The sequence below is a fragment of the Corylus avellana genome, chromosome 1 (assembly GCF_965113065.1).
Source record: "Corylus avellana chromosome 1, dhCorAvel1.hap1.2, whole genome shotgun sequence".
Lineage (NCBI taxonomy): Eukaryota > Viridiplantae > Streptophyta > Magnoliopsida > Fagales > Betulaceae > Corylus > Corylus avellana.
Window position 1 is genome coordinate 10,561,013 of NC_142490.1, and position 14,385 is coordinate 10,575,397.

Here is a 14,385-nt window from a genome sequence, read left to right on the forward strand (position 1 = left end):
TCTAAAAAGATAAAAAAAGAAAGTTATGCAAGTCATGAGGGTGGAAGATTGTTTGCAATGAGGGCATTCTCACAGGTAAAGGATTGTTTGCAACCTGGCCGTATGTTGCTGAGAGGTCTTATCTCTTCTTGCTAGGAAGCTTCTCTACTCATTGGTGGCAAACAAAGCAATGCACAGAACTCAACCCACAGGTCTGCAGCCTAGGTAACTATGACGAAAATACTTATTTCCATTATCACCCAAATTATGCATGCAAGATAGAAAAAATGGAAGGTGAGGCGAATCATGCTCCATGACCACAGTATCTGTAAAATTAGATAGCCTGAAATTTACAGCAGGATCTCTAAGCTAAAGAAGACCAGATCTTCTCTATAAAACAAAAGTAAAACATGTAGGTGTAGAACATCTCTATTGAAAGAAACCCTATAGACAATGAAACTAATGTCTCATAACTTTATCCTGATTATATGCCGAATGAATGTGTAACTGCTTCAATCTCCCTTAGTTGGAGGTCGGACACATGCACAAAAAGGCGCCTTCTTTCGCTTCTGGCTGGTTCTTACCCCACCACCATAGAGGTAATCTCGAAGGAGAACTCTAGGTTTTCGGTCGGTGATCCTTGTCTTCCCACGAATTTCTTTCTCATCATCAAGTTTCAGTAAAAGAAACTGTATTTTCTGCACCTCCAACTGCAACCGACCAATTTTTTCAGATCCCCTTCGTGCCTGTTCAGAAATTTTCCTTCTTCTGGCATTCACACTCTCATCTGGGTCTATTGCAGAAACTCCATCAAAGGAGAGGGAACCATTATCAACTGTCTTCATCAATTTGCGATTTACATCAGACAACTTCATGATGGATTCCTGAGCTTCATCCAGCTGCCCCTTGACGGTATCATATTCCATACCTTTTCCTTTTCTGCTCTTCTCAGTATTCCCCACCTTCTTCTTCAAATCTTCCACGGTGATTTGAAGGTTTGTCAACTTTTGTGCATCAGAATCGAGTCTTTCTAAAATCTTCCTCTTGTTCCCTTCTTGGCGGGGATCAGCAAGTCTCTCAGATATTTCTAATTTATCAACACTCAACTCCTTCTCAACCAATGATTCTGAAGAGGGGTATGAACGATTGTGTTTCTTGACTGCTTCAATCTGATTGTGGGCAGGTGCGGCAGCCACTTTTTGAGCATTGCCAACCATCAGGTCAATGCTGCCATCCCGGTCAGCGGTTTCCCATAACTCAAGCATCTGATCAGTCTCTACAGTTTCTCTCCTGCTTATCCCATATGATGAACACTCAGATATCTGATCGAGCATGATGTCCTTAGTCAGGACTTCATTCCTTGCTTCAGAAATTTCAAGTGTCGGCTTCCCCAGCTTGAGATCTTTACTTTGCGCATTCCCAAGTTCCTCTTCAACCTGATATGGAGGAAAATTCTTGTTTGTTTCAACATTTTCTTGACACAAGCTGCCTTGAGATTTCAACTCTTCGATCTCTCTCACTGCAGCGTCTAGTTTGGCATTAGTGTTTAGGTGTTCCAGTACCACGAGACTTTCCGTCTCCACCACTGCCTTTTCAATAGCTTTCACTCTTCCTTCCAAATCCTGCAATTCTGAAAGTCCATCTGGCCCCATCGCAATTTGATCTTCATCTGTTAGTTGATTGCTTTCAGCATGCAAGCAAGGAACCACATTAGCCTCCTGCAAACAAGTGGAAAATAAGCATTGGCAGAGTTCGGATTTTCCCCTTAGAGGATGCAAACCTCAAATAAATAAATACAATGGTTGATATTGTTTTTCAATAAAATATCTATCTCAAATCAATATAGCTCATTGCTATTATTCTCTATGAGTGTTCATATTTTGAAAATGTTGCATCATCGGCCCATTAATAATGTTATGAAAAACATCTATTTATATATTAGTGGTGAGAATCATTACTTATTCAAAAACCAAATATTAAGAAGGGTAAAGTCCACTTAACCCCCTCAAACTATCACCCCAATGACAATCTACCCCTCAAACTATCAATTGCGACAATTTACCCCTCAAAATACTAAAGCAATAACAATGTACCCCCAATTTTAACAAAATGACGAAATTACCCTTACTAAAATAAAAAAAAATACTAAAATTTAATTTTTTTTCAAAATTTTAAGGGTATTTTTGTCTTATTGAAAATTCTATAGTGGTAATTTCGTCATTTTGCTAGCATTGGGGGGTACATTCTCATTGTTTTGGTAGTTTGGAAGGTAAATTATCGTAATTGATAGTTTTGGGGATAGATTGCCATTGGAGTTGTAGTTTGAAGGGGTTAAGTGAACTTTATCCTATTAAGAAATTAGCTATTCGAGACCTAAATATCAAAAGCCCTAAAAGAATCAATTTCAATTACTTGGAATAAACAATTCATTTAAACTTAATAAATCATGAAAGGAAAACCCTAACTACTTCTATGATAAATCTATATAAATAATCAAATCAATGATGCCATATACATGCAACTTTTTTTCCCAAACAATCAAATAAATTAAACACAATTAAAAAATTTAGGAATTAATTTACTTGCCTCCATAATTTTAGAAATTAAAAAAATAATAATAAAAATAAAAAATTAAAGTTTTCCTTTATAATTTTTTCACTCTTCCTCATTCTTTTCCTTCATTATTTTTTCTTTATGCTTTTTCCTTTTTTTTTCCCTCCACTTGTTCTCTCTTCTCTCGCCCCCTTCCTTTCTCTTTGTTGCATGTGAGGGAGATTTGGGACAACAAGAGTAATGTTTTTGTTTTAAAACCAGACAAACAAAGGCCACCATTTTAAAAGTTTTTCTTTTTTTTTCTTTTTTGTTCTTTACTACTTAATCTGTCCATGAGAATCTAAAAGTGTAAAAATCCCTAAATTTATTTTAAAAAGAAAGAAAACCTCTTATAATTGATCCAATAAGAAAATTTCAGTGGATGCAATAGTAAAACAATTTCAAATCTCTCAAATATGATATATATGCTCCTAAAAACTTTACCAATTTCAGTGGGGGCAATTAGCCCCAGTCAGCATAATATGGCTTGACCATTGAAAATAAGCCATGAACATTAAATGAGACCCAAAACCACAAGGTAGAGTTGGGGGGAAAAATCACCATGTCATAAGGTGCCCCATACATATTAAACCCCAAAGGATCCTAGAAAAAGCCAGCTTACTTTTAAAAGGTTCTTGTATAATTAAATTAAATATATCTCATGAAATATTTAACGAGTAGTACTTGATTACAGTGAAATCAAAACCATAAAAGAGTGCATTTCAGTTGCATGGAAAGAGAGCTGTAAAGAAGCTAAGAAGTTAAAATGATCACAAAGTAGCAGCTGCCTAACACCAAAAAACTCAAGAATATTTGTGATACAAAACCAGCTCAAGCATTAACTCTACCAATATTTTTAAGGAACTCATTGAATAAAGATGTGAAGATAAAGACCATGCTGGTGAGAAAACCAAGATCCACAGATGGTATGAGCTACCACAAATGACATATGTAACACTTCTACGGAGAGACTCTAGTAGCATGTCCAATTGAAGCTTTAAGAATTAATGCATGCAGTAAGCACAAGGATAAGGTAATTAATGGAATGAAGCATTTAAGAAACAGTTCTTGTCATCTTGGCTTCAGAACAACTGAAATTTCAGTAGTGCAGAATAGATGGAAATTACCTTTGCCTTTTCATCTTCAATAGCATGAGGCCCACGATGAAAAAGAGTATGCTTCTCCAGAGAGGATATACAATTTTTAACAGAGATGACAGCTGGGGTATATGCAGCCAACTGAGCTTGTAGTCCTCCTTTCTCGCCTTCCAAGGTGCTAACTCTTTCTTTCAGAAATTCAATCTCCATGTCTTTGGAATTGCTTCTATCTTCAAGGCTCTCACATGCTTCAGTTAGCTCATGAATCCTTCCAGAAAACAGAACCTCAAATACAGAGGAGATTTGCAGTTCAGCAAAAGATTTGGAAGCCTGAGTCTCCCACAGTTCAACCTCACCTCTTCCCTTTTGCAGTTCAGAGCTCAAGCTTTCCTGCCTAGTTTTCACTTCCCCAAGTTCTTTGTGAAATCTGCACAGGTCAGACTCCAATTTCTGATTCACTTCAGATAGGCATCCAGTCTCCTTACTCAGATTATAATTATCATCAGATATTTTCAGAATCTGCTTCTCTTGATCTTTGAGCATCACCTTAGCCTCATCATACTTATTCTTCAGATCCTCCACAAATTTAAGCAACTCTATTTTCTCGTTCATAATTGCACTTAACATCTGTTGTGCTTCCAAAAGCTCATTTTCCTTCCAAGACAACAGATCCTTCCCATTTGCAATTTCACATCTTAGTTGATCACTAATAGACTTAACCGATACAAGCTCATTGTCTGACTTATTCAACGACTCCTTTAGATTTAAATTTTCAATTTTTTCATCTTCTACTCTCCCCTCCATTAATCTTACCTTCTCTTCTAGGTTGCTATTGACATAATGAAGATTATTCAGACCTTCAGTGAGCTCTTTCAACTCCAAAAATTTTTCGAAGGCGATATTATTAAAAATCAGAGAAAGGTTACTCTCAGATACTGTTTCACCAAACAAGACCCAGTTTGCTTCTTCTAGCTTATGTTTTTCTTGCACCAAGTCAAATGCTTCCTTAACTGAGGATCTTTTCTCTTCAAGCACCTTGAATTTCTCTTCCTGTAAATTCTGGTTTGCTCTTTGTAAGTCCAACAACTGCCCACGCAGATTCTCTGTTTCAGTTGTCAATACCTCCTCTCTCTGATTTCCCTCCATTACTTTCGACCTCAATTCTTCTTTCATCTCCAAAAGTTTTTGAATCTCAGTCTGCAACACTGAGAACTGCTTAGACTGAATCCTGAACTCCCCAGCAAGGGTGTTCCTTTCTGTCACAAGATTCACCATATCTGCTTTCAGTTGCCCTAGCAGTGTAACAAGAACCGACTTCTCAATTAGTAGGTGCTGATTTTCATCACAACTTCTAGAGAGACAATTGTGTGTCTCTTGAAGTTTACCCAGTATGTGTTTTAGAAGCGCTTCATCTGGGTTAATCTTATCGTCAAACCCATGGTGTGCATCAATGTCAAGAGTCTTCAACACCTGATACAGCCCCGTTCTGAGTTTTTTAATTTGCTCAAACATGGATTTCACTTCCACCTGCTGTTCAAGATTATCACGCTCTAGTTCAGAAATCAGTTTCTCAGACAATTTGGATGCCTCCCAGAGATTTTGAAACTCAATCAAGTGAGAAACAATCTTTTCTTCCAGATCATTGACACATTTCTGCAAGATGAAGATCTCAATCTGAGCACTGACAGCTTTTTCTAGCTCCTCTTCATATTCTTTCTTCCTGCACTGCTCTTCTTCTTCAAGAACACGGATCTGCAATTCCATGCCAGCCAACCGGGTATCACTCAACCTTGAAAAGCTGGCATGTTCTTGCTTCGCAGCATCCAAGGAAGACTGCAGTTCTTCTACTTTACAAAGTGCAGATTCTCTCTCGTTCTCAATACCTGAGTGCTTGTATTCTAATTCTGTGTATCTTATCTCCAGATCTCCCAGTCTTTGCTTAGTAATTTCCAACTGAGAAACTAAGCTTTCTTGATCAGTGATCAGGCAAGACTTCTCATTATCGAGTAACCGGCATGAATCTTCTAAGCTCTTCAAATTCACCCTCAATACTTCAAGTTCAGCATTTGCATCAAAAAGGGAATTCTCCAGAAAGTTGTTTCTCTGTGAGAATTTTTCCAAATTCTCATTGGTAATCTGTAACTGAGAAATCAGGGTAGCCTTCTCAGCAACAAGAGTGGATTTCTCTCCCAAAAGAGATTGACAGGATTCTTCTAATGCTTTTACTTTCCCTCTAACCCCTTCTAACTCGACATTCAAATCTGAGAGGGAATTCTCCAAAACAGCATTTTTCTCTAGAAGTTTCTCCATGATTTTCAACTTTTCCAGCAGAGCCACTTTTTCACTTCTCTCTGACTCACCAGTCTCTTTTAATTTTGAGTTCTCATCCTGCAATTCCTTGACAGATGACCCCAAGCACTCAGGATCATAGCCTACTGACTCCACCTGCTCCAGCATAGCCCAGTGTTTCTTGCTCAGCTCATTCAGTTCCTCTTTCAGGCAATATATTTCTTGCTGAAGAGCATTTCTTTGGTCTACTCGAAGTTCAACTTCATCTTCAAGCTTCCCAATGGTCTCCCTCAAGCTTAAGATCTCATCTTGCAAATTTTTTATTGACACAGCTGAAGACAAACTGAGCTCATTCAGGCTCTTGTTCTCTTCCTTGACCCTCTGGACTTCATCCTCTAAACCCTGATTATGAGTTTCCATCTCCTTTACAACTTGGGCCCTATTGTGAAAATCTGCAGCCAGAGATCTCAGTTCTTCCTGAGATTGAGAATGCAAATGCTGCAGAGTTTGGAAGGCAGTTTCAGCCTCCATGTATCGCAACTGCTCTTCCTGTATGCAAGTCCAAAGTCTACCCACTTCCTTCTGCTTCTCTGTTAGTTCTTCACTTTGAGACCCCATCTTCTTCATCAAGGACTCCAACTCAGACTGCAGAGTCTGATTTGATTTTTCCAACAGAAGACACCTTTCTTCAGCACCCTTTAACTTCGCAACCCCATCATCTATCTCATAATTTAACCTTTGGGCCTCCTCCTGGGCACAAGAGATTGTATGCTCCAGACTAGAGATCGTCTCCAAACATTGCTGGTACTGGAGGACAGCAGCTTTCTTCTCTTCATTTACTTTGGCAAGTGCTTGCTTCAGGGTCTCAACTTCACTTTCAGCTTGATGAGCTCTTTCATTAATCATTCTGGCATTCTCCTCTGCATGCAGTAGCTTGTCCCGCAAGTTCGATATCATCTCCAAACACTGTTGGTATTGAGCAAGTGCAGCTTTTTTTTCAGCTTCTTCTCTATCAAGGTCTTGCTTTATGGCTTCAGCCTCAACTTCAGCTTTACTAGCTCGCTCATTAAGTTCCCCAGCATCCTTTTTGGCACAAGAGATTTCGTCCTCTAAATTAGATATTCTGTTTAAACACTGCTGGTATTGAAGAAGACTAGCTTCTCTTTCCAACTCTAATTTGGCAAGGGATTCCTTCAGAGTTTGAACTTCTGCTTCAGCTTTACTCGCTCGTTCACCAAGTTCCTTGGAATCTTCTAGCGCTCGAGAGACTTCAGATTCAAGAATTGATAATCTCTCTAAACTCTGTTGATACTGAAGTAGACCAGCTTCCTTTTCGGCTTCTAAGTTAGCAAGGGTTTTCTTTAAGTTTATAATTTCTGTCTCAGCTTTACCCACTCGCTCAGACTCAGAAAGTACTCTAGCCTTGATGTCATGGCTCCCATTGTTTTGCATGCTTCTTTCTTTCTCCTCTGCATCTTGAAAATTGAGGCCTTTTCTTGCCTTTCCTTCTACAAATTTCATATGGCTCACTGCTTCTCCAGAGCCAAACAAGTCATTAAGCTGCTTTAAACCCTTTCTACTTGTTACAGTATCAAATTCTTCAGTAAATCCTCCATTCCTCTTGCCAGCATTGAAATGAGACGAAGACAGTCCCAAAGCGTCCTTTTGCAACTCGTCAGGGTCAAAAATTGCACGTATGGGGGAAGGCATCTCAGGTGTTTGGGGATCAGCCTCATTAGCAGAACCTGCAGGTGAATCGTCAACCAGAATGATTGGAACTTGGTTTGGAAACGCTTCTGCCATAGTCCTATGAGCCTGGCGTAGCGCTCCAGTTGCATGATCATATCTTTCAGCTAATGCACGGTATGCTCGGTAAAACTCCTCAACCAGTTTCATAAGCTCCGGTCGTTTCTTATAATACATCTCTGCCCTCCTTGCAAACGAGTCTGCATCTTCTTCAATAAGTTTGATCATTTGTTTGACTTTGGCATCCATGTCTGTTCAAGACGAAAAGAAATCTTTGGTCAAGTATATATATATATATATATATATATATATATAGAGAGAGAGAGAGAGGGAGAGAGAGAGAGAGAGAAAGAACTAAAAGATGGACAAGGTGAGATCATGACCATATCTTTTTAACAAAATCAGGATGTTTATTTGCATAATTCTTGTATGATCACCATGACAGTCAAACCTTTACTTCAGAGCAAGAAGAGCTTTATAGTAAATAAAGTAATTAACTTTGTTTTATATACCGTAAAGCAGATCATTTATGTAGGGAAGCAAATATTATAGCAGATCTAGCAGCGGTTATACAACAGGGGAAGTTTGAATTGGTTTCTCCATGAATTCTTAGAAGCCACCTTCTTTTTAGATAACTGATCAGAATTCTGTTTAGGGTGTTGTAGTAAGTAACATGCTTGAAATACATTATTTACAAACTCCTTAACAGCCTAAGCTTAAGGGACCAGTGGTTTACCAAAATGGTATGTAGAGTTTATGGCTAGAGACGACAAGAGAAAAATACGAAAAACAATTAAGAGCTCAACCCTAAAGCAGGAGGCACTCTATTTTGTATATGACGAGCACAAAACTTCCCTTCCATATAATACTCTCTAAAGAAACCATCATGCAATTAAGTCAGCCAACTCGAATATCTTTCGGCAGCAAGGCACTACTACATTCGTAACCCACTCAATTAAGGAAATGGAATTAGAATTGCAGTGGCAACAAAAAAAAGTTTAAAGTCACAATCACAAGTAAAATCCTCCATAAGTTCCTTCAAGACACCATAAGTAGGTAATTTTTTTTTTTTATTCAACTACAATAATCACAAGGCTTTTTTGGTCATAAAAAAATACCAGCAGCGATGGAGAAGGGGAAGGGGGAAGTAAGTTAAGAAAAGACCCCTTTTAAGGGTTTTCCTTTTCTTCCAATTTCTGGGAATCAAATGGAAAGATAAAAATATTAAATATTATAAATTAGAATATCTCTAGGAACTGCATTTTAGGAGTTCTTCTAGTACTTAATTTAATATCACCATCAAAAATGCAAACAAATCCTGTGACAAAGAAAGTAATACCTGAAAAATTCTCCTGAAGCCATTTTGAATTTTTAGGGCCTATGTGGCTGTCCCACCACCAATACTTGCGTTTTGAATCAGCATTCGACAGTGTTGCCATGACTCCAGCCAAGAAGACCACCACTTCCCTAATCTGCTCTCAGGCCGATTGTAAATCCGGTAACAGATACTTAATAATAGAACTGAACCCAGGACCAGAAATATTTGGATTTAAAGCACTCAAATCAATGCTTATTAGCAGGATATGGCTATGTATCTGTTGCTCCTTGTACCTATGCAACAAAATAAATAAACAAAACACAACAAATTCAGCTTCAGATGAATCAGAATAATTACTACAAGAGATCAGGTTCTCAAGAACTTTGATGAAAAAGATCAGAATCAGCATGAGAAGTACCTGATCAATTGGACCCAAGTCCAAAAACCAAGTACAAGTAACTGCTATCTTGTAGAATGGGTCAAACAACCTGATCAAAGAGACACACCATATATCAACCCAAGAAAACAAAAGGATCAGATCACGAATACACAATGGATAAAAAAAATAAAAAAAAAACAAAACAAAACACAAATATTTACATGCTTCAGAGAATTACAAGTTCAGACATTTGTTCAATTAATCAAGGACAGGACCATGCATAAGGCAGCACTTTGTTCAGAAAAACATGATAAATTACAAACCCATAAAAAAAAAAAATGAATCATACAACTGAATCATTTCCATGAACACAAAAGAAAACTAGAAACTTTCGAAAAACTCAGTGACCAAAACTCAAAAATATAGTAACAGAAAAGAGGTTCAACCATAGAAGAGACATGGCTACAATACTTACATGAAAATGATATACATGGGTGGGCATGGATTTTCCAAGTAAAGCTGATAACTTGGAGATCAGAAGGCTTACCAGTAATAATCTGATTCAGGGGTTTGCCTAGGATTAGCAGCTGTACCAATAGCACCTTCAGCTGCTTTTCTTCTTTCACTCTCAACCCATGTTAGTTGGATGTTTGTGTCTCCGTCTCTGTCTCTGCCTCGACTTCTCTCTCTCTCTCTCTCTCTCTCTCTGGTTTTGCTTTTGCTTTTATGTTGGTGTTTTTGTTTTGGTACTGCTGTGGGCCTTTGAAAACTGTAAAAGAGAAAAGAAAAGAAAACAGAAGATGGGCGCAGACAAAACTCTCAAAGGCAAGTAATTATGTAATTAATGCTTTTTTCTTTAATAGGAGTAATTATTTCCTTAATTTTGGTTTTGTTAATTATTTCACTCTTTTTGAAAAATTACAAACGGTTGATTTTGTAATTACTAGGATTTCAAAAATGTTTTGTCTTGTGTTCCTCCATGTTTGACTAAATTATGCTTCTTTTGCATCTTGAGTATAAAAAAAAATTAAAAAAAAAAAAAAAATCCAGGAAAACGGATACTTTACGTTTCAAATGAAATTGAGAGTATTTATTTAATGCATTTAAAAAAATAAATTTGTTCAAAAAATTTACTCTAAAAAAATAAGGACAATATTATTCTCCTAAATTCACTAAATAAATAAATAATCCTTTTTAAAAAACAGAGGCTTTTTTTATTTTTTTTTTTTAAAAAAAACTAATCCCAATTCTTTGACTTCTTTTGGGTCAATTTTAGTTTTGATAATTTGACATGGGCAGATTAAATAAAACTCAACGAAAGAATAAACTAAATAAACATGCTACACAATATTATATATAAAAATAAATAAATAATATACTTGTGAATAGGTAATCATATTTTTTTATTTATGCCACTAATACCCCCCTCTTGATCCTGAATCCTGATGCATGCGTCGGATTTAACTAATATTATTATATATATTTCTTGATTTGACTCTCTCTTTTTTTCTTTTTCTTAGAAGGTCATGATTAGAACAAAATTGTCAATTGCTTCACATTATTATATATTTCTTAATTGTGGGGTATTTGAGTAATTAAGGATTGGAATCCTAAATGCTTGAGTGATATGACACGTTGTCGTTGTTAATTGTAGATAAAGGTCGGTGCCGTCACGGGCGGTGGACAATGACGGCCCTCATTCCTCACGCGATTAAGAAATTCGTCTTTCCAAATTGGACCACGTGTATTTCTTTTTTATTTCCCGTTAGATACTTTAATAATTAACTAATTTTTGGAGTGGTCGGACTATTTTTTCACGACATTTTTAGGCGGTTGGTAATTTTTATAGAGTAATGCTGAATGATTTTTTTTTTTTAATCTCAAAATTGATCTTGCTTTTAAAATTACTATTGAATTAAAATTTAATAATAATTTATCAAAAATCTTATGGTAATTTTAAAAGATACATCATTTTTTAGAGACTTAAGAAATAAATTTAGCATTACTCAATTTTATATAACATTGAGAAATGACTAAGAGCCTGTTTGAGATTATAAATAGAGTTTTTAAGTCAAAAAGCGGGCAAACTTCATTTACGAGTAGTTAATTACTCTTTCAATGTTTTTGAGGATAGCCAATCTTTTCTTAAAGCTTATGGGAGTGACTCGACCAAACCCAAAACTTTTAAGGAGACAACCGACACCCCTCATATGCTTTAGGGCGAATGATGTTGTGAAATTTTAATTATTTGCAAGTGCACGAATTGGTTTGCAATATAGGGATGCAAGTGCGAGATTGAACCCACAGGAAATTGTGTTTTTGAAAACTAAATATATCTAAACTAATTAAATCATAACCTAGTTCTAAAAGATGAGTGATTGTTTTTGTGAATATCAAATCAAAAGCATAAACAAAATAAGTGAATGTTATCAATTAACGAAGCACTAAGGTTTCAGAATCCGCACTCACAAAGTCATAACAACATATTCTCATGATCAATAATATTTTCAAAGTCCTCACAAAAATCTTATGTATGTTCTACGTTGCTTTAAAGAAGTAATTAAAACCATCCAATGTATCCATTCATGCACAAATTACAAAAGATATCCAATTTAAATTAAATCATCAAGTGTATCCATAGAATAAATCACAACGGATATCCAATTTTTTGACAAAGAAAACCAGGCAATCAATTAAGTGAAACTATCTCAAATCATCAAATGTATCCTTAAATCACAAAAAATATCTAAGAATCATCTTACTAATTGAATTGAAGTAGAACAATTGGAAAATCAAACTCATTAAATTGAAAAATATTACATCACATGAAAATACTGTTGTTAATCATAAGTGATGCTTCATCATCAACCTTAGTAGAGGGTATAGCCTCTCATGGAATTGAAAAATAATACAATAGTGATTGAATCCATGGAGAATTTAAGATGCTTACAAATTGAAAACCCCAAAATTGAGAGCTTCAAAGGCTAAGAAAACCCTAAACTTTCTTCTTTCTACTCTAAAATTTCATACTCTGTAGCCTCTGTAATTTTCTCTGATGTCTATTCTATTTCTAGGGTTTTGTCTACGGTTTTTGTAGCGTTTTTAACCTAAATCCAGTGCCAGATCAGATAAGTACGCTCGATCGCACATAAGGCTCGCTCGAGCGCACTTGAGCATGCATTTCTTCTCCTGCGGCCCTGCGCTTGAGCTTTGCTTGCTTGGCATGGGCGTGGGTGCGCTCGAGCGTAGGTCAGCTTAGCTCAATCCCACATCCGCTGATAGCTATTTTTTCCAGCTTTTGTACTTTTCGGCGTTTTCGCCTTAAATCCACAATTTTTCCTTAACTACCTACAAAACACTAAAACCACAGAACTAGCACAGGACATCAAGTTATAATATAGTTAAAGGATTAATAAATGCAAGCTAAGGAGATTAAATATGCAATATTTGGCACTCATCAACTAACCAACCTCTAAAGTTTTTAAAGGTGATCGATTAGCTCCAAAAGCTTTCTGGGGTGGTCAAACCACCCCGAAAGCCTTTGAGAGTACCAACTACCGTCTTAAGCCTAGGGGGGGCATCCAGCTATCCCTTCAAGTCTTGTGGAGTTGGTCCGGCCACCCTTCAAGACTTAGGGGTGGCCCACCAGCCCAAAAAATAGTTAATTGAGTTTTTCTTTTTTTTTTTCTTTTAATTTTCCTCAAAATAAATGGTATGGCAAAATTTAAATTGTTCATTTAAAATATCAATATATAATTCGTAAGAATTGCAAGAGATCCCTATCTTTCTTGAATATATAACTACACAGTGAGATATTAACTATAATGAACTTTTCTTTATTGTTTTCTATTTTATTTCAGATATTAACTACACAGTGAGATGAGAAAAAGAAAAAGGGGAAGTTTTGAACATGACTCCTCCTCCCTACCCAAGGAAATAAAATAAAGGAAGATTTTGACATATATATATTGAATTTCAACTACTAATTTATTAGTTTTTTTTTTTTTTTTTTAACATGTCCGCACAAGAGGGGGAGGGAGATTCGAACTAGTGACCTCTGCTTCATTAGGCTTGGTCCCAGCCGATTGATCTACCTCTTGGGGACACTAATTTATTAGTTTGAAAATAATACTTTGACAATGAAGAGCTACTATAATAAATTATAATTGAGGAATTGACAGCATTCAATGTAAATGATGTTTATAGGCAAGAAATTGGCCATTCTCTAATTTGGATTTTGAAAGATTCTTGATTCAAACAAAGTCGGCTACTAAAATAATAATAATAATAATAATAAAATTAAACTTTGAAGAGATAGAAATAATCTTTTGCACTCAACAACTAAACATCTACTTTATTTTTTTATATAAACATGATATATGATAGGTATTTTATAGTCAATTATTAGTACCTTTTTTTGGGGGTTTTATAATGAGGGAAAGTCCGAGATTTCATCCATGAGGGATAGTGAAATTGTTATCCTTTATTGAGGGAATTTTATGCATGGAGGGAATGAGATTAGAGAGTGAAAAGATTATATCCTTATCGTTCAATCCTATTAATGGTAAATGTTGGATGGTAAAATTTAACTTATTTACGTTTATACTTTTCATATGTTAAAAGACACATGACAGTTTTATATATTGTGTTTGAAAAAAAAAATCAATCCAGTTTAGAAGAAATTTATTTCCTCATTTAAGTATAATAACTAAGATTTTAAAAACTTCATAATACAGTTATTTAAGAAATTTAAAAGATCTTTGTTGATACAATGGCTGCACGTCAGCACTAGAGGAATGCTGCAAATAGAGCAAACAATGAGAGAGGCCAATCGGGAGTCCGGCAGAACCAGCTCTAATTATTAAGTTATATGGATAGGACGAAAAGAAAATTGACAGAGTGAGAGTGTAAGAAATAATTGTGTATAATAAATGATTGTCTATCCTTATATTGCTTAGTCATTCCCATCTTCCCTTGCTAGGATT

General features: G+C 36.0%; 1 protein-coding gene across 2 annotated transcripts; it reads right to left on the reverse strand.

Annotated features, from left to right (window-relative positions):
- Positions 1 to 211: 211 nt before the first annotated feature.
- NET1D (kinase interacting (KIP1-like) family protein) lies at positions 212 to 10,140 on the reverse strand. Of its 2 annotated transcripts, none has more exons than XM_059583737.2 (5): positions 9,948 to 10,140; positions 9,440 to 9,509; positions 9,043 to 9,314; positions 3,699 to 7,954; positions 212 to 1,697 (listed from the first exon to the last, which is right to left on the reverse strand). In XM_059583737.2, the coding sequence occupies exons 3-5, from the start codon at positions 9,140 to 9,142 to the stop codon at positions 492 to 494; spliced, it is 5,562 nt and encodes a 1,853-aa protein (XP_059439720.2). In that variant the 5' UTR covers positions 9,143 to 9,314; positions 9,440 to 9,509; positions 9,948 to 10,140; the 3' UTR covers positions 212 to 491. The 2 variants fall into 2 exon arrangements, with proteins under 2 accessions (XP_059439720.2, XP_059439721.2); XM_059583738.2 differs by lacking the exon at positions 9,948 to 10,140 and adding an exon at positions 9,876 to 9,894.
- Between the last annotated feature and the right edge of the window lie 4,245 nt (positions 10,141 to 14,385).